This window comes from Vanellus vanellus, assembly GCF_965231255.1.
Source record: "Vanellus vanellus genome assembly, chromosome: 22".
NCBI classification, from domain to species: domain Eukaryota; kingdom Metazoa; phylum Chordata; class Aves; order Charadriiformes; family Charadriidae; genus Vanellus; species Vanellus vanellus.
Genome location: NC_138927.1, coordinates 5,795,339 through 5,818,807, shown reverse-complemented (window position 1 = coordinate 5,818,807; position 23,469 = coordinate 5,795,339). Strand labels below are relative to the sequence as shown.

Sequence of the window (23,469 nt, the reverse complement as noted above, 5' to 3'; positions counted from 1 at the left end):
CTGTGCCAAGCTGTTAGGGCACTGTGTAACGTTGCTGCTGCCCAAGAGCCATCCCACAGCAGCAAGGAAGATGCCGAGGCAGGCTCTGATCCCGCAGTTGCCTGTGGAGCCCACCCTGACCCGTTGCTCCCAGAGCATCTCTTACCTCTCCCTGGAGCCCACTCCCGATGCAGCTCTCTTGCCTCCGCAGTCTCCCCGGCTCTCCCTTTCCCACTCCCCTTCCCTCTGCGCCACCTCCCCGGCGTGATGTCAGCACAGCCCTGCCTCCGCAGCTTCCCCATCACACCCCTCCACAGCCACGCCGCCCATCGCACCCCACTGCTGCTTCCCTTCCCAACAGTTGCCACAGCGACAGGAGGGGGAATCCCATCCTCTGGTCCTCCACCTCCCAGAGCCTTACTTGGTATCACCCACCGCAGCTCTTCCTAAAGAGCCTGGAGACCATGGGAAGGACAAGGTGACAACGGGGAGCAGAGGCCTCTGATGGCCTTGGGGGAAGCCATGGCTCAACTTACCTGGAAGGGAGAGCAGAGGCAGGCTCAGACAAAACAGGCACTCACCTTCTCCGCAGCAGTTGCCACCCGTGTCCCCAGTTCTTCCCGCCTTGCCATCCCCTCCATTCATCGCTCTCAGCCAGTTCTTTGTTCCTCAGCCCCACGTGCTCTTTCTGCTTCAGGGCTGTGCACACATGTACTGTGATTGTACCAACTCTCTACAGACAAAGGATTTGCGACTTGCCCACAGCAGGCACTCTGTAGTGACTTCTCGCTCCCAGGTCAATGTCAGGGATCAGGTATTGATCAGAAACTTAAGACCAGCTCCAAGCCAGACCATCAGGAGTCGGTGGACTTATTATTACTAACCGAAAATCCACAGTGAAAGGCTTTTCTGCAATCTCTTTTTTGCAGATGGTTTCATCAGGAAAGGAGAAGGGCAGATACTATATTTTTAGGACTGCAGCACATTTTAATGGAAAGCGATGGCCCAGGGCTTTTCATCCCTCCCCCCAATCCATGATGCTGTTTCTTTTCAGCAGAAATACTGCTGCATTAGAGAACAGGTCACTTCCTCTATCAGTGAGAATTCAGTGTCCTATTTGATGCTGGTCCTTGCGCTATAAATAGGAATTTTCCCCTTTTATAGTTGCTGAATAATTGTGTATGAAATATGAACACAGTTTTCAAAAGAGTGCCTGATAAGCAGCTTGCTGGAGTGAAATCATTGAACAGAAGGAATTTACAGCACCTGCAGAGCATCATGTGCTGTGGAAAACATTCAAGGTCAACGTCACAGAGACAGGTCACAGAACAGATCCAACTACAGAAGACGTAGGCTTGAGCTAAACAGCCTCCCCGCAGCAACCTTTCCCCACAACACCCCGATGGTCCATTTCACGCTCCACACTTAGGTAAGGATCAAACAGAAGCAGCCCAGCTCAGAGGAGCCAAGACTTCTCCATCCCATGTACTAGAAAGCCAGGAGGAACAGGCAGAACAGGTTTTTAAAACAACAGCAGGCAAGTAGTAGAGGACACAATCCCAAACAACGAGGAAGAACATAGTTTAACATCCATCATCAAAAGAAACAAGGGAAGAACACCACAAACACCAGAGAGGCACAAGCTTGCCTTCAAAAGAGAGAGAATGCTAATCGGAGGTACAGAGAGGTAATAAAAACGCCAGAGCACAGAGAGACTGAATGGCGGAGGAATGAGAGTGCCCAATTATGCTGAAGAAACCAGTCACTTCTGGAGGAAACGGGTGACCCTTTCTGGTGCCTGTCCACAGTGCCTGAACCAAAGCCCGGAACACAAGCAGGGCTGCAAGGGGGGTAACCAAGGGCATTGCAGAAAAACCAATGACCCTCTATCAGCACATCAAGAACAGCCCTCTTCTGTGAAACCTCAGAGAGCCAGGGTCGGGGTCCCTGTGGAGGCAGGATGAAGGGAGGCCAGGAAATGCTCTCGTTTCTCGCATTAGAGATTTTGCCCTGCATAGCTAGAGAGGCACCAGCGGAGGGAAAGGGAGGGATGCCAACAAGGTATGAAAGGCAGAAAGCAAATGAGCAGAAACAGAAGACACAACACGTGGCTTCCAGTTACTGCAGAACAAGAGAAGGAAATAACATCAGTTCCTCCAGACAATGGCGATGCAAAGGTGGGGAAGCTAGGAATTACATCAGTTAAAAATACCTGAAAGGAGCTCTGACCAGGAAGGGTCGGGATACACAGGGGCTCTGCTTTCAGCATCACACAGGAACAAGCAGGAGAGAGAAAAGCAGCGAAAGACACCATTGCTATGGTGATATGAAGTATTGGAACACACTCAGCAAGGAAAAGAGATAAAAGGAATTACAAGCCACATTTTAACTGCACAGAACAACATCCTTGAGATAGGATCAGGCCCGAGGATCCACCCAGCTCAATTGTTAGTCGGCTATGCCGTCATCTGCCTCCCCTCATCTTCCATGCTGTCTGCAGGTCAAAGAGGACACAGCAACAGATACAAAATGTAAAGGGGTTATTTTATTATTGATTCAGAGGTTAGACAAGGCACCATTTGATCTAAAAAGAAATGCAAAAAAACCCAATTAAGTGTTATTTTTGCAGTCAATTAAGAAAGTCTCTTTTGCATTTCTTCAGAATTGTGTGAATTCCAGCTTGGTCAAGATCACAGAAAAGCCATCCCATTGCCAAGTAAGGCAGGCTTGGACTAGAGCCGCAGCCCCTCTGTTCAGCAGCAGAGAAACCTTGAGAAGTCTCTATGCCCGGGTTTGGGAATGCAGCAGAACAAGAACAACAAAACTTCCAGGAAAAGACCATGGCATCTTTTTTTTTTTCCTTTCAATTTCAGAAAGGACGAGTCATTTGTTGGTTTTGGTCCTCGCTGACAGGAAGCAACTTTAGAAAAATCACAGCAAACCTTGCAGTGGCCTCAGAGTAGTGAGAGCCCATGAGACAAGCCCCGAAAGTCCTGGAGAAGCCTAGAACAGCATCTAGCCCTACCCTCATAACAGGTCAAGGACCTGCATCTGATCACTAGTGGAGATGTTTCACTCTGTACAATTGTTTCACCTCCCCAAACTGTGATTTCTAAGGAGAAGGCCATCTCCTCTTCACAATGATTCTGCTGAACAAGAAATCCAAACAAAACCCAACCAAATCAGCCCCCAAGCCCCTTGTCTACCACCTCCTTATTCCCCTCCCATCAATCGTACCCCCCTCCCAGCTGCCCTCCCTGCCTCCCCTGCACCCAGGGGAGGGCTGCAATGGGTGATGTAGCAGAGTGTGCAGCGTTTGGTGGTCTCTCATCTGGTTCACGGAGTCACTCAGCTGGAATAAATGGGAACAAAAAAAAAATATATTTAGGGGAAAAAAACCAAAATTAATCATGGTTTATGGCAGAAAAAGGTTGATGAGCTGGACGCAAAGTGAGCACAAAGGGGAAAAGGAACGGAAAGTGGAAGAACATGTTGTTCTTTCTGTGGTAAAGTGAAAACCTTGACCAAATCCAGGAATACCAACTGGCCTGGAAACCTTCCTGCCATTACAGCAGCATGTATGGGGCTGCAGCTCTCCTCTTTGACTCTTTTAAGATGCCAACATAAAAGCTGCTTCCACTCAGAATTTCTTTGCAGTCACCGAAATGCCAGGGCAGCTCTAGCACACTTTGCTATCCGCTTCCCTGGAGCACGGCTGTCCTATGCTAAACACTACCCCGACCTCCCAGCACGCCTACGCCACGTGCCAGGGCTGCCTTTTCACAGGAAATCCAGAGACCATCGACAAGGCAACGGCCATCTGGGGTATCTCAGGGGACTGCAGGCTGCTGATGAAAGCAGCACCGTTTACTTTCAAACCCTCTCTCCCCGCAGTCACGTGCTTTCAAGAGCAACAAGTCAACTGCTTTCAGTTTCTGGTGTTATTTCCAGTTTGCTTGAAGGGAAAGAGCTATTTCCCTGGAAAGGATGTACAAGGACAAAGTGTGATTTTTAGATAAAAGAGAAATTGTCAAGAAAAAGAGCAAGGGATTCCTGAGGATTAGGTATCTGCTACAGGACATACAACCCACAGCAGCTCAGGGGACAGGAGGGAGACAGGCCAGCTCCTCGAAAGAGGAGGGTACTCAATAACGCTAAATCAGTAAACATACATGGGAAGCCAAAAGACAAAGTTTCATCTGGGCCAATCTGCATTTACAGCAGGGTCCTCTAGGAAGAGCTGGAATCCCGCATGGGCAAAGGTTATCACCAGCTTTGCAGGGTCACCATATAGCAGCATAATGGCCCTGCGAAGCCAGGGCACTAACCACACCATGTGCTCAAATGGACAGCCTGACGGGGCTGTTTGATTTGCTCAAGAAATGAGTACATTTCCATGATCTCATAACGAAGGTCGTTGGCTCAAGGGCACATGAAGCCAGTGGTTAATAATGCTGTCTCTCAGGCCTTGAAAAATAATTTGTTTTGCAATAAGGCTTTATTTAGACTTTGGGATCAGGAGAAGCTCAACAGATCTTCATCTGCTTGGCCAAAGCCAAGGCAAGACTGAAGAGATAAAAGCCAAGCCCTCAGGAGATCCCAACTTGCCACACACAGTGACTGTCAGACTCTGACCAGAGACTTCATGTTGTTAAAAAAAAAAAAGCAAAAGCATCTCACTAATATTTGCTATATTATGGCCCACAAATGAGGAAAGGCTGAAAACATCAGGTCTCACCCACCCTCTTTCTGCCCCACAAGTCTCACCGAAATGGGAGGAAGACAGGCTGTGCTCTCAGGTAACCTGTCATCCCACAGAGAATAAAACACATAACGAGAACGAGTTCTCACCTAGCCCCGAGGAGCTGCAGCAGGCTGCATTCACACACACAGCAAAGCTGTCCCTCCCACGGCTGCTTCCCCCGCCGACACACACGCAGCCCTTCACATGCAACCCCGTGTTTCATTTCCTGCAGCCGACAGAGAACATCACCTATCCAGCACTGAAGGTCCTTCCCCCCAGTGCTCAATCCTGATCTCCAACCTTCTGCTAGTCCCCTGTGAAGCAGCCAGGAGGAGCTGAAAATACAGCCCCTTCCATGGAGCTACAGCTCTCGAATTAAACAAAAGCCTTTTGACCCAGAGGAGTGGAAAGTGGAAAACCCATTTCTGGCAGCAGGCAACTGGTGCTCGGGCTCGCTGCGACCTCTAGGGGCCAAATCTCCGGCATCCGCAGACAGACTGACATTCACATATACTGAGATAGAGACCGTTAACAGCTTGTTTAATAGAGAATTAGCACAGCCCTGCATCATCTTGTCCCCTCCTCTTCTACTCTGCTTAGCTCCTCACCCTCCCTGGCCCCAGAGAGACAGAGACAGAGAAACAGAGAGAGAGAAAAGGGAGAGCTCCATCCTGGGACAGAGCCCTAAATGAACATAACCAGGTCTTTACATGTTGCTCTCGAGAAGGCTGCCAGGATGCTAGCAAACACCACATCGGGAGACTGGGAGGCATCCACCGATGTATGGATCCCTCTCTTGCTGTAGTAGGTGACCAGGGGAGAGGTCTGCGTGTGATAGGCCTTCAGGCGGGTTTTCAAGGCTGTTTCGTTATCATCCGAACGGCGTATCAGGGGCTCTCCAGTGACCTGGGAGAAGCAAGGGGACAGTCTCCAGCTAGCTGCAGCCTGGCACGCTTCCCCCTTCTCTCTGCAGCTATGACAACCCCTGCTCCCCTCCTCCAAGACAGGCTACAATGTGGAGCTGCAGAGGCGATCCCCAGGTCCACAGGGAGAGCGGGGCAAACCCAGGGCAGCCGAAACAAGTCCCAGAGCAGTCACCGAAGAGAGAAGGATTCAGCATTGTGGTCTTTCCCACACACACCACTCTGCTTGCTAACAGAAACCCAGGGAGCCTCAAGAGCAGACACCAGCTACAGTTGCTCCACAAGAGGGAAACCAGTCACAACCCACCGCAACTTCAGCTATGGACAGAGTCCAACAAGTTCTGAGGCTGGCAGAGCCTGGGCTGGCTCTGCAGAACGGCCATGCCCTTCACTCATCTCTCCAGGCCTCGCTCCCCACAGCACCGTCGGCTCAGGCTGCCCAGGCAGTTCCCCACGCTCCCCAGAAAGCCAGAACAGAAGGTACAAGAGAAGGAAAGAAATGAGTTTTTCCAGGGATGCTGCAAAGCATCAGCTAAACCCAAAGCAGCGCAAGCTGCAGCCTTGGGAGCTCACATACATCGTCCTTCATGTGCTCTTTCGGGGGTCTGAACTCCTCGTGATAAGAGCGGCCGCTCGCTGGGTGAATCAGCCTAAGACAGAAAGGAAGTGTCAGCAAAGTAGCCTGGTGCCAGGACAAGGTCTCCTGAACCTGCCACTCATCAGCACGGAAACATCTGCAATAGCAACCCAATTAGCCTCTATCACAAAAAATCTCTTCTAGCTATTTCTGTACCAAGGGCCTCTTCAGATGTTTGAAAAAAGCAGCTGCGCTAGGAGATGGAGAAGGGATTTTTACTTTATGCTTTACTGGGAAAGTGGGCTAAGTCCTGGAGGTGTGAGGGTGACACAGTGCTACAGCAAACAGTGCGAGACATCTGTGTGCCTGCACGACAACTGACCCTGGACAGGGTGTTCAGCAGCACCCAAACAAGTATGCCATGTCCTGCAAAAGGGAGCAGTGATAGCTCCAGAGAAGTAAGAACGTAAAGACACTAACTGTCACACACCAGGCTTAAAGGCTGAGCTGGGTCACCAGGGTCGCCAGTTCATATTGGCAACCCCTATTTATAGGGCAACGAAGGGGCTGTGTCCAAGGCTGGCCCAGGCACGGGAGAGCAGGCAAGGGATCGGGGCAGGAAGGCTCAAACAGGGCAGAAATCTAACCAGCACTGCAGCTAGCCCTAAACACTGCGAGAATGACACGAGGATCCAAAATTAGGATGCTCTCCCCTAAACTAGGAAAGCCCACCCTGTGCAGCAAGTGTTTGGGAGAGAAGAATTACCGTCCTGTGATTCTCCGGATGAGCAAGGAGTCGGGGATGCTGAACTCAATGACAGAATCCAGCTTCTCTCTCCTCTTCTCCAGGAGCTCATCCAGCTGCAACAAAAAACACTCAGCTCAGAGGGGCAGAGGCACAGCCAAGGGACCCCTGTCTCCAGGGAAGGAGAAGATGTCGGGGCAGTCCCTGAGCTGGAGCTCAAATACCATTTCGGCCTGCTTCACCGTGCGTGGGAAGCCGTCCAGGAGGAAGCCGTTCTTGCAGGGAGGGGAGTCGAGGTTGTTCTCAATCAGCTCCACCACCATCTCATCACTCACCTGCAGAGAGAGGAGAGACGGGCACATGGTCAGAAAGGACATCCCAGTTTTACAGACAGCTGTCTCCAGAGCTGCTGTACCCATGTCAGTGCCCAGCCTGCATCACAGCCTTTTTACAGCCGTTCCTGGTGTCAGAGGCAGCAGCCACAGCACAGGGCACTGCTGTAACAGGGCGAAATCTGCGTGTTCAGACCTGCCCGCGTCAGGGAAGCACTCCCTGCCATGGGTGTCCAACACTAAGATGTGACTATTGAGACATTTCACGCCAGGGACACTCCAGCCTGTGCAGGGACTTAGACCAGTGCTGTAACCTCACCATTACAAAGGTTGCTGTATTTCAAGGGAGACCGTCAGCTTGAAGACAAACTCCCTAGACTTTTTTTTTTTTTAAATCCATTCACTATACAGACTATCAACATAACCTTTATTTCCTGTTACTTTGTACCTTCACCCACACATTCCCCTCAGTAGGCAGGCCTGGCCAGGAAGGGCAAAGCAGGCAAGTTCCTCATTGACTCTCATAAACCATGTGTGAAGGTAAATGCCCAATGGCTGCTGACAAGCTCTGGCCTTGCTGGATAGTTTTTCCCACATCACAATCTCGGCATACTGCTGGGATTAGCGCCTTTTCTACACTTGGAAAGTACTAACAGATGCTGCAGCCCCAACAATATCTGTTTATTCCAGAGTAGCTCTCCTCAGCCAGCACTGTTTTCTCCAGCACACGCAGCAGGGACCCAGCAGGACTGGGGACCAGACCGTCACGGCACACAAACAAGAGCCCTGGAGCAGGAAGCATACAAGCAGGAGGTAGTTTGGGTGAAACACCAAGTCACTTCTGTACTTTCCTGATTACCCCTTTCAGAGAAAGGGGTCCTGCTTCATCATGGAGCATAAAAACACACCCCCAACGCTGCCGGGCTGCCAGCTGAGTTATCGCAGAGCCAGAGTACGCTGCTGGGATATACCTGCGGAGCAGCACGGTGCCGGCTGCCACACACACACGTGGCAGATACCACCAGCCTTGCCAGATAACGTCCCTATCTTTCATAACCAGCTGGAATATTGCAGGCTCGGTGTTGCAATGCAAGGTTTGAGCGAAAGCTGGAGATAAGCCACGTTGCTCTTGTCTTGGGGGCCTGCAGATTCTCCCTGGGGTGTTTACGAGCTCATGACAGCCAACAACGATGCCCAAGATCTGCCCCACACTGCTTTGCTTGGGGGCAAGTTGCTGCAATTTGCTGTCCTTCAAGTTTCCCAGATATTTCTGTCATTTTGGCAAGATAATTAGATCCTCAGAAAATGAACGTGTCAGAGATCCTAACTCTTGTCTCTTGGGGATCCGAAGTGTCTCTTTCACACAGCATTACACAGCATCCACTGTAACTACTCCGGCAATACCCCTAAGTCTATTTTTACCTTACAATTATGAGCAAAGGGCATTTATGCAAGAGCTGGGACATAGATGAACCCTCGGAACAAACTCTTCCACCCCACAGGGGTCCAGGCATGATGTGAAGGGACATGGGAGAGCATGGCTGTAACATCCTGCAGCTCCAAGGATAAACCTTCACATCGAACAGTGTTGAGGAGCCACAACCCAGACCTGCACCCTGTGAGCATAAAAGCACCACAGTGAAAAGAAACAACCCAGGGACAGAGAGGCTGCTGGGTGAGCAAGGAGCAATCTTGAAAACGAAGGCTGTTTTTATAGGGTGTTTCTGCTGTGGGATAATAATAAGAACCCACACCCCTGCCTTCACCCTACAATCTGCCCTTCCTCCACTAATTGAGTTTTGTCAGTGAGGCTTCTAATTAAGAGGTGGATTTCGACTGTTCTCATTCCAGGTGCCACCAAGACCACCTCCCCTCCCAGCTACCCACCAGCTTCCCCGCGTCCATCGTCTCTTTGAGCCGCTTGCCCAGCTCGGACCCCGAGGCCACCATGGCCCGCAGCATGTCCCCGGTTGCCAGGTGGCAGACGCAGTAGGTCTCGGCCAGCTTCGGAGCCTGCGGGAGAGGACGGACATGGGGTGAGCTCGCCGTGAGGCTTTCGGGTGCCGAGATCCAGCCGGGGTTTGGACCCCCCACCCCGGTGGGGCCTCATCTCCCAGAGAGACGGCCTGCAACCGCCCAGCACGTGGCAGGGCCCGGCACACCGCCCTGAGAGCCGGCTGCTCCGGGATCGGGGCACCGGAGGGGGGGAACCAGAGCACCGGAGGGCGGGGGGGGGACGGGACAGGACAAAGGGCGCCCTCCGGCCGCTCGGGTCTCTAGGGGCGGCAGGTCCGCATCGCCGAGACCCCAGGGGAGGGAAGGCCCGGCACCTCCGGACCGTGGGTAGGCCGCACGCCCCAGACTCTCGGTGGGGGAAGCGAGGCCGGACACCCGCGTCCCTCCAGGCGGGAGGTCAGACGCTGGGCCCAGGGGTGAGGGGGGCCGGGCGGCCCGGTCCCGCCGGTCGTTCCCGGGAGGCGGCCCGGGGACCTCCGCGCGCCCCTTCACCCCGGTGGCCCCTCACCTGCGTGCCCTTGCCGGCGCCAGGCGGGCCCAGCAGGACGGCGCGGATCCCCCGCCGGAGCCCCGGGCCCGGGGCCTGCCCGCGGCCGCCCCCCGCCTGCGCGCTCGGAGCCATGGCCGCCGCCGCCGCCGCCAACTGAGCGCCCGCCCCACCCCGCTCCGCAGCCAATGGGCGGTGACGCCGGGGCCGCGCACCTCGTGGGCGGGGTTTCGCAGCTAGAGGGCGGGGTTTTACGGCTCGGGGCGGGGTTTCGCGTGAAGTGGGCTGGGTTTTGCATTGACTGGGCGGGGTTAATCAGGAAGTGGGCGGGGTTATGCCGATGAGCGCGCGTCCTGCCCGCACCGAGCCATAGAATCCCAGAATGGTTTGGGTTGGAAGGGACCTTAAAGACCATCGAGTTCCACCCCCCTGCCATGGGCAGGGACAAGTCTCACTAGACCAGGTTGCTCAAAGCCCTGTCCAACCTGGCCTTGAACACCTCCAGGGATGGGGCAGTGCTTGTCCTGGCGCTGTGTGGGCTGCCGGCCTCTGCGTGGGAAGGGTTCCCCACGCTGCACTGCGTGGGCTGTGCATCACGGCACTGCAGGGGACACCCAGAGGTGAGTGGGCACTGCGGTGCTCTGCACCACACTGCTGAGACCCGGTACCTCTCTGCCCTCCTCCCAATGCAGTGTTCTCTGCATGGCTCTCCCCGTTCAGGGCTGCATGCTGGGCCAGATTACTGGGAAAACAGGCCAGGATCTCAGAGGAGACAAGTGCTTCCTTGGCCCCGGTTGCCAGGAGAGTCCATGGCAAAGCCAAGACCACAGAGTTAAATATCAGAACCCAGGATAAGTCAATTCCTCTCAGCTCCTCAGTGGGGGCAGCGACCCCTCCGTGCACAGAACATTATCTCCTCAGTGACACCAGAGAGGGAATTGCAAATTAATAATAATAAGAAAAACATCCCCTGCTCGGCCTGTGGTGTTTGTGGGATGGAGCAGTGGAACCATTTCCAAGTGCACAAATGAAGGCAAAGACAGGACTGATTGACCAGACGGGGCATCTGCATGTATGGCAGAGCTGGATCTGCTGCTGGGGAACCTAGCAAAACTGGCAGCAGCACAACAAGGGCAGAATCAGTCCCTGACGTCTTCCCAACTCCCTCCCCCGGCTGGTGTCCCAGCCAAACAGGCGCTGCTCAGCCTTTAATCTGCAGGAACCCTTGTTTCCCTGGCAGCAGTATTTTGGAGGTATTTTTGGCTCTCTCCCCCCCCCCCCCCCCCCCCCGAGGGTCCCTGCGCACACGATGAACACACAGTCACGAGCGCCCTTGCACCAGGGCCAGGCTGCAGGCAGGGTCTCGGTACTCCAGCATCGTCAGGCTGGGGATGAGCTGCCGGTGCGGCGGGGACTCGGTGAGAAATGGGGGTGTTTGCTGGGGGCAGCCCCAGCCCTGGGAGGGGTTGGGCGAGGGGCGGGAGCATTCCCCAAAAGGGATGAAGGATGCTCGGAGGCAGCTCAGCCAATGGGGTGGCTGGGTTTGGTTGCCATGGCCACAGTTGTAAGGCAGAGCAGGGAGAGGGGTGCTGGGCTACAAGGGGTGCAGAGCCCCCCCAGCCTCTGCAGGAGTAGCTGGTCCAGGGGCTGGGGCAGGCAGGGAACTGTGGCAGGACGAACAGCCACCACTGGGGCCAGTTCATTCTCTTGGAAGACCCATGGGCATAATCTGTTTAAATGATTTCTAAGGTAATGGGGCGGGGGGGGACTGCGCGGGGCTGCTGGGCACAGTGAGGATGGGGGATGCCTGTAGATACTGAGTTTTGGGAATGGTGGGTGGAGGGCATCCTGCCATCATTGCCCCTCTCCCTCGCTAACCCCTTGCACTGCCTCTCCCCAGAGACCTCGGACCCCTGGCAACAGCTACACTTCGGGGTGCTGCGGGAGCTTGGCATTCCTCGGGGGCCCCCCCCTGACAGCACGCCTCGTCACCCAGGAGGGAGGCGTTGGACCTTGGTAAGGAGGGGATGCCCAGGGCTGGCAGGAATGACCCACTTAATTTCTCATCCTTTCTGTGCCCAACCAGGGTGGGCTGCGTGCTGATCAGTGATGTTGTTGGGGAGGGACGGGTAAGCCTGGAGGACTTGCTCTCTTTTCCTGAGTATGAAGCTCTAAGAGCTTCAAAGCCCAGTTTTTCTCCTCATTCCCCATCTCTGGAGCTTGTTGTTGGTGCTTGCTCAATGCATTACAACACCGCGCTGCTCTGGGGTCAGCGTGGTCTTTCTCCTAGTGCCCATCTGAAATGTTGTAAGTAGGTCTCCGCAGAGGAGGAGCTGGTGTGCAGCTCTGAGAAATGAAACCTCTGTCTCCCGCTCGCTTCAGATGAGAAGGGACCATGTTCCTGTAAGAACCCTGGAGTTAGACCTGGATTATTGGAGTGGAAATGTTTCCTGCAAGCTTGTGCTAGGTTTTTGGCTCCGTATGTTACAGTATGCGCTGGAACTGGGGGAGGAGATTGTTAAAGCTAAGTGTGCAAGCTTAAAGCTAAAACTCTGCTAAGTGTGCAAGCTGGGACACACTGTGCAGCTTAGATTGTCACCTGGTTTCTCACCCTGTGTCATGGGACAGATGTGAAACTGGAACCACAGCACGGATCCAGACCATCCCCAGGTCGGCCGGTGACAGCAAGTGACCCGTGCTGTGCTCTTTAAAGATGTCTCCCTTTTCATGGTGCTTGCATGCCTGGGAAGGTGGGTCTGTGAGACTTCAGCTATTTGAAAACCACAAGAAAACTTCACCTCGTGCAGCAGACAGCAGATCTAGCTGCATGCCAGAGCATGAAGGGACATGTTCTGGCATATATAGGCCATCTGCTTTGCAGTGAAGTTGGTTTTGTTAACTGTGTGGGTGCCTGAACTGCTGCTGAAGAAGACAGGGCTGCTGTCTGCCAAAACAAAGCTCTGAGCTGCAGAGAAATGTGTCTCCTCCCCCTGGAGAAGATGCTTTAACCCACAGTAGGGTTCTCAGCTGAGGCGCTGATTTGGAGAAGAGCTGCAGAGAGCTCTACCCAGGGCAGTACTGCCATGGGAGGGACAGGGAGCACCGTGGGCTGCTTGCTGGGTGACATACACCAGTGGAGCTTCTGGGCCCTGCCTGTAATATTCCCTTTCTTTTTCCAGCGTGTTGCATACTTGGAGGCTTTACGCTACTTGAGGAGGCTTTAAATTAGCTTTATCACACCTTGACCATGAATGGGTACTTGGATGAATCCAACTTCATGATGGTGGAGGAGGGCTTCACCACCAGAGACCTCCTGGAGAACCTCCTCGTGGAGCTGTGCCAGGCGGTAAGGGCTGGTGGCTCTGCTGCTCCCCAGCAGCCAGCGCTCCCCGGCAGAGGCTGTCATGGGGAGGCAACTGCTGCTCACTCTAGCTTTCTCCTAGAGCGACCAGCAAGCCTTCTTCGTGGCAGACCTTGGGGACATTGTGAAGAAACACCTGTGTTTCCTGAAGGCCTTGCCCCGTGTGAAACCCTACTTCCCGGTTAAGTGCAACGGCAGTGAAGGAGTGATACGGCTGCTGGCTGAGCTGGGAGCAGGCTTTGCCTGTACCAGCAAGGTAGGGTCATGGGAGGACAACTCAGGATGAGCATCCTTTGGCCATTTGTGGGACAGTGTGGGAGCTCACGCTCCTTTCCTAAGTTTCCACTCACTAGATGACATTTGCAGGGGTAGGAGTCTCCCTCTGCTGTCAAAACACTTCCGGCACTGCCCAGAAATCCCCATCCTCTGTCTGGTGACTCAAGCTTGTTCACTTTGACTGACATTCCTGTCCCTGGAACTGGTGTCCTGGCTGGCAGGCTTGGCTGGTGGCAAGGCACGTCCCTGGGGTGCCACCACCGCAGCCATCCAACTCTCGGTGGCTTTCAGGCTGAGCCTAAAGCTCCCTGGCCCCTCCTGCTTCCCGTTTTCTCATAGCCAGATTCCCAGGGAGGATCCAAAGTTAAGCCACTTAACTTGTACGTAATTAAACAGGACGTGTTACCAGGAGGAGAAAGTGCAAAGAGTCGTGACAGCTCAGACCAGCGCTGCAGCCGTCACTCTCACTGCAGCTTGCAGGAGACACGTGCACCAAACCCACACCCGCTAAACCCACTTGTTTTCTCTCCTCCTGGTCTCGTGCCGCTTGTAAACTTCTCGCTGCAACCTGCCCCTGCCAGGACAAAGTCCACTGTGATCTCTTTGAGCTCTTGCGGATTTTCCCTGGAAAAGCCCAGGCTGCAATGCTGGCGGTTTGCCCTTCACAATGCTGCAAGCTGGCCGATGCCCAGGGCTGGTTGTGGCCAGGCATGGGCACCGCCGGTCCTGGGGACCTGCCTACACGCGTGCTGTTTCTCTGCAGGCAGAGATTGCACAGGTTCAAAGCATCCGAGTCCCGGCTGATAAGATCTTCTACAGCAGCCCCTGCAAGCAGGTTGCCCACATCAAATACGCAGCCAGCCACGGCGTGCAGCTGATGACTTTTGACAATGAGGTGGAGCTAAGCAAGGTGGCCAGGAGCCACCCTCAGGCCAGGTGGGTGTCTAGCAGCATCGCTGGAATGAGAGGCTGGAGCAGGAGCTGAGGAGATGGCGGTGAGGTGACAGAGGGCCCAAAGACACCTCAACACAGTGTGGCTTTGCTCTGCAGGATGTTGTTGGGTGTTGCTGCTGACTCCAGCTCTCCTGCTCATCCGGGCATGACATTTGGAACCACACTCAAGTCCTGCCGGCACCTGCTAGAGACAGCGAAGGAGCAGGCTGTGGAGGTTGTTGGCATCAGGTACAGCACATGGTTCTTTTTCTACAGAAGTGCTAAGCCCACGTTGGAGGGGACTGTGGGGAGCTCTGGCCTGCTGGAACAATGCAGGGGTCCACAGAGTCACTTGCTGCTCTGGCTGGGAGTGAAGTGGAGGCTGGATTTGGGGAGGTTGACCCTTGTTATGACAAATTTGGGGCCAATTTGGCACTCAGAGAAGGTGTGAGGACCTCTGCGGGGCTGGTCAGGCAGTCTGGCTTGGGATGGTGTGTGGGAAGTGCAGAGCTGCCTCCAGCGAGTGACAATCCCAGTGCTGTGTCCCCTTGCTGCTCTCTGGGGATGGGCAAGCCTTGCTGAAACACGGACTGTGTCCTCAGCTTTCACCTTGGGAGCCGTGGTCTGGAGCCCCAGACCTTCGCTCAGGCTGTGGCTGTAGCACAGCTGGCCTTTGAGATGGGCACAGAGCTGGGCTACCAGATGCACCTCCTGGACATCGGAGGGGGATTCCCTGGCACTGAGGACACTAGAGCCCGGTTTGAAGAGGTATGCAACTCCCAATGCCTGCACTCAGCTGGCGGAGAGCGAGGCTGGAGGCTCTTCCTGGGTCTGGCTCCCTGCAGAGGGACTGAGGTAACTGAGGGGGAACATCTTCTTCCCATCCAGATCGCTGCCATGATAAACTCTGCCTTGGACTTGTATTTCCCAGACGGCTGCGGTGTGGAGGTCATTGCGAGACCCGGGCGATACTATGTCACCTCCGCCTTCACCTTCGCTGCCAGCATCACTGCCATGGATGAGGTTCCTGCAGAGCAACCTGGCTCTGACGGTAGGGGGGATGGTGGGATGGTGGGATGGTGGGATGGGCCCACCCATGCGCTCAAGCCCCCCTGAGCCCTCTCCCTGCTCCCCTCCAGAGGAAGAATATGGCAGTAAGAGGAGCCTCGTGTATCACCTCAGCGATGGCATCTACGGCGCCTTCAGCTGCCTCCTGTTTGACAGCCCCTGCCCCAGACCTCAGCTGCACAAGGTGAGGGTCTGGCTCGGCTTGAGGAAACCCCAGCGGGTCCCTCGCGTTGTGTCCCATTGTCTCATCCAACTCTGCTCTCCCTTGCCTCATGGCTGCCCCAGGCTCCGTGCCGGAGGAGAGCAGAGGCTGTGAGGAAGAGGCTATAGTGGTGTACCAGGAGGGCTGTAGACAGACTCCATGAGCTCCTGGGCTCAGGCTTCAGGGTTGGACTGAGGGTGGTGAGCCCCTGGCGCAGGTTGCCCCGAGAAGCTGTGGCTTCCCCATCCCTGGAGGTGTTCAAGGCCAGGTTGGACGGGGCTTGGAGCAACCTGGGCTGGGGGGAGGTGTCCCTGACCATGGCAGGGGGGTGGAATGAGATGATCTTCAAGGTCCCTTCCAGCCCAAACTGTTCTGTGGTTCTATGATTCAGGGTGGATGGAGATGAAGCAGGTCCCTGTGGCACTGCTGCATCCTCATCCCCTGTGGCTGCTCCGTCTTTCCCCCGCAGAGACCCTGCCCAGACCACCCCTCACACAGCAGCAGCCTCCGGGGACCCCCAGGACACGGGGAGGACCGCATTGCCGACGGCCTGGAGCTGCCCGAGCTGCAGGTTGGGGACTGGCTGATTTTCGAGGACATGGGTGCCTACACCATCGCAACCTCCCCCCCGCTTGGGGAGTGTCCCCAGCCACAGATCACCTATGCCATGTCCCGCATGGCCTGGTAAGAGACGGTCCTGTGTGTGCAGGGCAAGGGGGCAGGGCTGGATCCCGTGGGAGATGTTGGGGTTCCTTCCAACGGGGCTCTTTGCCCAAGGGAGAGGATCAAATCTGAGTCCCAGAACCTGGAGACTCAGGGTGAAAAACTGTCCTCAGAGGCAAAACTTGTATTTTTTTAAACATTGACAGACTTGAGCCAGTTTTTCACTGGGGAAGCCACGGGCAGCTCGGCTCTGGCTGTTGCTCTGAGGGATGTGACATCCCCTGAGCTCCCCCTTCCCCATGCCCATCCTGTGGCATTTCGGGGGGGGCTGCTCCCCCTTGCTCCCCCTCGGGTGTCTCCTGCTTGCAGGAAAGCCGTCCAGCTCTTCCAGGGAAAGCCGCCGCAAACAGAAGACGACCGCGAGAGCGTCTGCGCCCCGCTGTCCTGCGGCTGGGAGATGGCAGAGACGCTCTGCGTCACCCCGGTCTTCGCTCCGGCCAGCATCATCTGAGCAGCACCGGTACCCGGGCGGGTGAAGGTCCCGGTGCCACCAGTGTCACCCCACTCTGCTCTCCCAGGGGACCCGCGGCGAGGACTTGGGAGTGTGCGCCATAAACCCAGTTCCTCCTGCTTGTGTGGTGAAGTGTGCCCGCTAACGGGGGGTGGGTGGCGCCAAGCAGGTTTGGGTTATTTTTTTTTTTTTAAGAGTTATGGTAATAAAGGGTCGTCCATCGCGGCTCGGGGTCTCGTGGGAGGAAGCCCCCGGCGCCCCCTCCCCGCCCTGTGCCGGAGGATCGGTCTGTGATAAGCAGCTGCATAACGAGGCTTTGCTCATTAGGGAAGGTGGGGATGCTCATCCAAAGCTTGGACACTGTTCAGGCATCTGGAGGGACCACTGGGATTTTGGAGGGGATATGGAAATAGTGCAGTGGGCTCTGGGGTGTGGGTATTACTGGGGTGACTGGTCCCCAAGCTCTCGTCAGCCCTAACGAAGCGCCCTGCCCCTGGGATGTGTGCGGAGGTCCCACACAGGTACAGCGCTGCAGTGGGGGGAGACGGGGACCTGGAGGCCATGAATCTGAAGAAAGGGGACACTGTGAGAGCCTGAAAGCCGGGAACTGGGGGAACTGGGGGGCACTGGGAGCGCCCTGAGGCATCAGAGTGGGGTGCGCTTGGAGCAAGGGGACACTGGGGGGAGATTGAGGGACACTGGGGCATTGGGGTGGGGACACTGGGAGCGACCCGGACGCTGCCGCAGCGGCCGGCAGGGGGCGCTGGGGCGCGGCGGGTGGCCTCCCCTCCTCCCCGCCAGGGGGCGCTGCAGCGGGGAAGGGCGCTCGTGCCCCGCGTCTCGCTGGCTCCGCCGGAGCCGCCCAGCCGTAAAGCGCGACGCGGGTGTCGCGGCTGAGGTTGCGCTTGACGGTGGGCGGTGTCGTGAAAGGCCCGTGAAGGACGGTGGTGGTTGCAGATCCGTGAGGCGCGGCGGGAGGGGCCAGCCCCGGGGGTGTCAGTGTCGTGACAGCGTCCGTGTCGTGACAAGCGCGGAGTCATGCCGTTTTGGGAGCTGCAGCGGCAGCTGGGCATCGATGTGGACCGGTGGCTGCTGCGGCAGAGCACGGCTCAGCCCTACGGCAAGGCCGCGGCCTGTCACGCCTTCGAGCGGGAGTGGGTGGAGTGCGGGCATGGCCTGGGCCAGACCCGCGCCCGCCGCGAGTGCCAGCCCGAGTACGAGGACTTCATGGAGTGCATGCACCGTACCAAGCTGGTGAGCGCCGCCGGAGGGGGGGGGGGGGGGGAGGGGGTGCGGGGTGTGCAGGCAGCGGGGACGCCGGGCCGAGGGGTGCAGGGGGCTCTGGGCGGTCTGGACCAAGCTGGGGGGGACACACGACACACTCTGGCACCAGGGCTCGGCTAGGGACACCGGAGGTGCTAGGCCAAGCTGGAGAGAGGGTGCTGAAAGTCCAGGCCAAGCTCTTGAGGAGGTTTGGGGGCTCTGGCCCAGGCTGAGGAGGGGGACTGGGGTGGGGAGTGTAGCCAGGGGTGTTCCTGTTCATCGGGCATCTAGCTTTGATGGTGCCTGGAGCCATCAGGCACCACCTCCGGGCAGGCAGCATGCCCTCCCCAAGGAGGGCTGTGGTAGCAGCAGGGCTCTGTCCTCTGCAGTCCCTCCCTGCCTTTGTGGCCGCCCTCCTCCTCAGCTACAGGAGCTACAATCAATTCTCAGCTGTAGCAATGATGGGAGAAAATACTGCCTGGTTGGTTGTGGGCTGAAAACCCAATTATCATTACTATTAAAGTGTGTTGCAACAGTCTGAAAGCCCCAAAGTCTTTGGCAGAAGGTGCAAACCCACATGTTAGGTGTGTGAGGAACCCCGAGGGCATGGTTACTGTGGGTGCCACATTAATGTGGCTTCTTGGGGACTGCCAGGACCTGTGCTAGAGACTACATAAGCGCTCCCCTGACTGCTGCCACCCTGTTTTGTGTCTGCCCCGACTCTTGTGTGTGCTTTGCCAGGCTATGCGTCTGAGAACCATCCTCGAGCAGAGGGATAAGATGATCAAGGAAGGGAAGTACACGCCGCCTGACTACCACAAGGGCAAAGAGGAGCCGCGGCCTTGATTCATGGGGGATGTGGCCATCAGTCACCTGTAGAGTTGTTGATGTGGAGCTCCTCTGGGAAGAAAACCTGTGGCACAACTAGGTTATGTTGCAGCAGTGGGGTGGGGTCTGCATGGTGCCCTGCCTTTGCTGAAGGGGAATGACATCACATCGAGCATCACTTGGGCTAGTAAATGTCTCCTTTGGAACAGCGTTTGGCTCTGTCTTGTCGTCTTTTTTTTTTGAGCGTTGTGGTTTAACCTCAGCCAGCAACTAGGACTGTGCAGCTGCTTGCTCACTCCCCCAGTTGGGATGGGGAACAGAATCAGAAGAGTAAAAGTGAGAAAACTCGTGGGTTGAGATAAAGACAGTTTAATAAGTAAAGCAAAAGCCACACACACAAGCAAAGCAAAACAAGGAATTCATTCACCACTTCCCATTGCAGGCAGGCGTTTAGCCATCCCCAGGAAAGCCGGGCTCCAGCATGTGTGATGATGACTTGGGAAGATAAACGCCATCACTCTGAATGTTCTCCGCTTCCTCCATCTTCCCCCAGCTCTATATCTTGGGCATGATGTCACGTAGTGTGGAATATCCCTTTGGGCCGTCGGGATCAGCTGTCTTGGCTCTGTCCCCTCCCAACTCCTTGTGACACACCACCCCCCCAGGCCTGCTCACTGGTGGGTAAGGAGCAGAAAAGGCCTTGAGCGCTTAGCACACTGGTGGTTTTAGTTGTTGCTATCAACACTGTTTTCATCCTGAATCCAAAACATGGCCCCGCACCAGCTGTTAGCACGAAAGTCAACTCCATCCCAGCTGGAGCCATGACTCTGAGTAAAGCCCGGCTTGAGGGTCTCCCTCTGTAACAGTGCTGCCAGGGCAACTTTGAGACACCCTCGAACACAGCAGTGGTGGGGATGTGCTTTTGGGGGAGGTCAAATGTTGCTGGTGCTGGGGGTTGTTGTGGGTTCTCCCTTTGTGCTCGCAGCCCGTCCCACCAGCAAGCCTGCCAGGTGGCAATTGCTGCTGGAAACGAGAGGAATAACCTGAAAAAGTGAAAAAAAAACCAAATTATCCAAGTTTCTCTTGCAAAACTTCATCTTGATTCACAGCCAGCCCACAGGACTGGTGTGTGCTGGGCTGTTTGTTCCCAGTCACTTCAGCTGGTGGTAGTGGTATATGAAGGTGAAAACCTGGTTAAAATATCTCTCTGCTGCCCGGATTCAGAGCGGTAGTGGATGGATTCGGTTTCTCTCCAGCCCCTTCAGCATGTTGGAGGCAGATCTCCTCGCTGGGGGCTCTGCTTCCAGATCCTGCCTGTCAGTGGGATCCATTGAGCGCTGCGGCAGCACTGGGACCTGCTGATGGCAGCTGGCGGGTGGACCTGTCACACCAGGACGGTTTGTCCCTCCGCACTGTGCCCTGGCAGCAGTACCCGCCTGCGCAGCCGGTGTTCCTCCCTTCCCAGGGGGAGTATTTCCTGCTGTTCCTTCCAAATCCGGCAGTTTTGTAACGGTATTAAAGCAGGTGAGTACCTGGAAGTAGAGAGGGGACAACTCTGTGCTTTAATCCCTGTTTTTAATACCGGTGATTGTGGGTTTAATGCTTAATCTTTGGTGCAGGTGGAGCCTACGAGTTGCCTGATCCTCACAAATCCCCACGCTGGGATGATAAACACGGTGTAACCTCCGGCAGGCGGAGATGGCCAGTGCTGAGGGGCTGCGCGGGGCTGTCGCAGAATCTCTGACCTGTGCCCCACTGATGCCTTTGTCCGTGGGTCAGCAGTACTTCAGACATGCAGCTCTGCATTCGGCTCCCGCTGAGAAGAGCTGTCCTCTCTCGAGGGCCAAAGGTGGCCGTGGCAGACCTCTTCTTTCCCCAAACACTGGGTGAATGATTAACCGGGTGGGGGAGAACAGCTGGTTTGATGAGCAAGCTGGGTTTTGATAGTGCGCCCCTGAAATTTGGAGGCTTAAAATTAAAGTATCACCTAACGTGGACTGTGACAGGAACGAAAACCCAAACTATCCCGGCTGGGACCCGTCACCTGCCTGCAGAGAGGGAGCTGCTGCCGCCACTTTGAGCTCCGGGGTCCCGGACCCCCGTGGTGGGCACCCGGATCCCTCCTGGGGGCGGGAAGAGGCTCGCAGAGCCCCAGAAGAGCTGTGCCCTGGGATACGAGGGGCCACAGCTGGGTGCTGTGGTTTTGGGGCTCTCTGCCCTGCCCCTGTGCTGTCCCAGCGTGCCCGGGGCACTGGAAGAAACACTTCCCTGGGTTTCACCCCGGTTCCACACTGGCCGTGGCAGCGATGGTCTCAAAGGCACCATCCCAGCAGAGTTTTGGCCTTTTCAGGATTTCTGCTGCTCCTCATTGAGGTCCTCTCCCGCAGCTCCCTCTGTACCGGCCTTTCCGACTGCTGATGGGAGGTTTCTCCCTTCCCCCAGGCCCAGATGGATTGAGCACTGCGGCCCAGATGGGTTCCCTCCGCTTGGGCTGATTCATGGCTGCAGTCATCCCGGCGTGTGGGAGGGACGGAGCCACCTTTCTCCCTGGCAGGGGCAGGCGCTGGGGGGGGAAGGCATCAGAGCGTCCTGAAATCGGGGTCCAGATCCGATGAGGTCCCAGGCCGCCGGAGACGGGGAGCTGCCATCCCTGCATGTAACAGACTGATAACCCGCGGGGATTTTGTTTGGCGCTTTCAAATGTGAAAACTGGTGGTGATTAGTTTCAGCAGAGGAAAACTTACGTAATGCTGGCGACACTCAGGTGGATTTCCAGCGTTCCGGCTATAAAAGAGGGTGAGGGAGAGCTCCCCAGGCAGCGGTGGAGGGAAACACCAGAAAGATGCGAGAGCAGCGTGAAGAAATGGGCAGAAACGTGAATGGTTTCAGGTGAAAACACCCCGGGAGGCTCCTGGCACGAGGGCTGTGGGCTCCGGGGCTGCCGGAGCTGCCAACCAGCAGCTGTCAGAACTAATAAAACGACGAATGGAGAGGGAAAACCGCGGCTGGGGACAGAAATCGAACTGTGCCGCATGAACCATTGGCCACAGAGTATTTATCCGCAGCCAAGAGCCGTCCGTGGGGGGCTTTGGGTAGAAGCAGAGGGCGGAGGAGCCAGGGCTGCCTGGATGGGGGACACGGGGACCACCATCGCAGCTCGGGAAAGCGCCGAGCAGGGCTGAGCGCGGTGGGAATTCCCTGTGCCCCGAGGGCTGGTGTGCCGGGAGCCGTCTCCCCACCGAGCCGCACTACGGTTCCCCTGGTATCACCCCCAGGGGTTTCAACCAAGGATGGAAATTTGGGCAGCGGGGTCTGGGAGGTGAAATCTAGGGCAACCCCCTGTCAAGCCTGCACCCCTTCCATTGCAATCGCTCGTTACGGATGATGATTTATCAACCTCCCCTTTCCCAGAGAGGTGTTACGCACTGCAGAGGGGGCTTTGGGGAGGCAGCAGGGTCCCAGCAGTCGGCCCCGCATACGACTCTTCTGGTGGTGGTTTGACTGCGACGGTCGTTAACGCGGTGGCGACGATGCAAAGCCCTCGCAAGCAGGGGGCAAAGGCCGGCAGCACCCGGAGCCGCACGGCAGCACCGGTTCCCTCCCGGGAACTGCTAGTTTGCAAAAAAACAAAGCTGTGAAAGGGAAGAGCTGCTCTTCCAGGGGGAGGGCAGAAAAAAAATAAAAGGGGCTCAGCAAAAAACCCGGTAACTTGCTGGTGTCGAGAGTGACTCATCTCATCGAGCTGTCCAGGCGTCGGAGGAAATATTGAACTGTATCTAAACGCTGCTGCCTCCCGAGCGGCTCTTTAAATCCAGCCAAAATCTAATTGTTCTGGCGATAGATGTTAACACAGCCAAGGGCAAGCGGCAAATAGCGGGGGCTGGGAAGAGCGGATCTATTTGTTGTAGTTAAAAGCTCTGTTAGAAATTTCAGCCAATAAAGAAAATAAGCAAAGACCTGATGAAAACAATCAAATTCACCGAGAGATTAAAAGAAACCACCTCCCAGCTCTGGCGGGAGGAGACCACGGCCGAGGCTGTGGCCGAGCAGCAGCGATCAAAAAATGGGTCCGATCATCCCGACCGAGTTCCCCCGGGCAAAAAGGATTTGGAGCATCCTCAGCTGGTGAATGTAGTTCACCATGGAGCCCCGAACAAGGTTCATTTCCAGCGTGTAGTAGATCCAAATTTATATATCACTGTTTGCTTTTCTTTGTCGTTTTTTTGGCGCAGGGTGAAGCCATATCCCGTCTGGATGGGAGACTCCGGGGCTGCGATGGGGCGGGAGGTCTCTACCGGGCAGGAGCCGATGAAGGCAGCACCCGCGTTGCTCCCCAGCAGCTTTCCCAATGGCTTCCCTCCCCCCAGCTCCCCCATCCCTATTTTCCTATAAGCCTCAGCCGCCTGGAAGTAGGAGTTGGGGTCCAGGGAGTGGGTGACCCCCACCTCCTGCAGCTCCCGCAGCCCCGGATTTGCCAGGAGCCTCCAGCAGCATCTGCAGCTCCTCTCCGCCTCAGAGAGGGGGAATAAACAACTCTTGGGAGATGAATAATTTATCAAAA

At 55.9% G+C, this 23,469-nt stretch overlaps 3 protein-coding genes and 1 long non-coding RNA gene across 5 annotated transcripts; 3 read left to right on the top strand and 1 right to left on the bottom strand.

The window, feature by feature from the left end:
• Positions 1-2,504: 2,504 nt before the first annotated feature.
• AK2 (adenylate kinase 2) lies at positions 2,505-9,956 on the bottom strand. 2 transcript variants are annotated; one of them, XM_082494040.1, is made up of 7 exons: positions 9,825-9,956; positions 9,188-9,313; positions 7,193-7,303; positions 6,990-7,084; positions 6,224-6,296; positions 5,434-5,629; positions 2,505-3,331 (listed from the first exon to the last, which is right to left on the bottom strand). In XM_082494040.1, exons 1-7 carry the CDS (start codon positions 9,936-9,938, stop codon positions 3,324-3,326), a joined length of 723 nt encoding a protein of 240 aa, XP_082350166.1. In that variant the 5' UTR covers positions 9,939-9,956; the 3' UTR covers positions 2,505-3,323. The 2 variants fall into 2 exon arrangements, with proteins under 2 accessions (XP_082350166.1, XP_082350165.1); XM_082494039.1 differs by lacking the exon at positions 2,505-3,331 and having other exon boundaries at positions 5,243-5,629.
• Positions 9,957-10,343: 387 nt separating this feature from the next.
• Positions 10,344-12,454, top strand: LOC309680616. The gene is made up of 3 exons (XR_014269963.1): positions 10,344-10,423; positions 11,704-11,819; positions 12,432-12,454. It is a non-coding gene; the product is annotated as an uncharacterized lncRNA (long non-coding RNA).
• A 596-nt stretch (positions 12,455-13,050) lies between these two features.
• On the top strand, positions 13,051-17,108 carry AZIN2 (antizyme inhibitor 2; the record flags this gene model as incomplete). The annotated part of the gene is made up of 9 exons (XM_082494274.1): positions 13,051-13,149; positions 13,247-13,420; positions 14,204-14,376; positions 14,491-14,622; positions 14,976-15,141; positions 15,262-15,424; positions 15,513-15,625; positions 16,113-16,327; positions 16,676-17,108. The coding sequence occupies 9 exons, from the start codon at positions 13,051-13,053 to the stop codon at positions 16,815-16,817; spliced, it is 1,377 nt and encodes a 458-aa protein (XP_082350400.1). The 3' UTR covers positions 16,818-17,108.
• Positions 17,109-17,726: 618 nt separating this feature from the next.
• On the top strand, positions 17,727-19,116 carry NDUFS5 (NADH:ubiquinone oxidoreductase subunit S5). The gene is made up of 2 exons (XM_082494214.1): positions 17,727-18,071; positions 18,822-19,116. The coding sequence occupies exons 1-2, from the start codon at positions 17,856-17,858 to the stop codon at positions 18,924-18,926; spliced, it is 321 nt and encodes a 106-aa protein (XP_082350340.1). The 5' UTR covers positions 17,727-17,855; the 3' UTR covers positions 18,927-19,116.
• Positions 19,117-23,469: the final 4,353 nt, after the last annotated feature.

Excerpts from the sequence above, each read along its gene's own strand:
- NDUFS5 (XM_082494214.1), top strand. The coding sequence starts at position 17,856 with ATGCCGTTTTGGGAGCTGCAGCGGCAGCTGGGCATCGATGTGGACCGG. Across the intron at positions 18,072-18,821 it reads GCATGCACCGTACCAAGCTG|GCTATGCGTCTGAGAACCAT; the intron begins GTGAGCGCCGCC and ends GTGCTTTGCCAG.
- AK2 (XM_082494039.1), bottom strand. The coding sequence starts at position 9,938 with ATGGCTCCGAGCGCGCAGGCGGGGGGCGGCCGCGGGCAGGCCCCGGGC. Across the intron at positions 9,314-9,824 it reads GCGCCGGCAAGGGCACGCAG|GCTCCGAAGCTGGCCGAGAC; the intron begins GTGAGGGGCCAC and ends CCTCTCCCGCAG. Across the intron at positions 7,085-7,192 it reads CGGTGAAGCAGGCCGAAATG|CTGGATGAGCTCCTGGAGAA; the intron begins GTATTTGAGCTC and ends TTTTTGTTGCAG.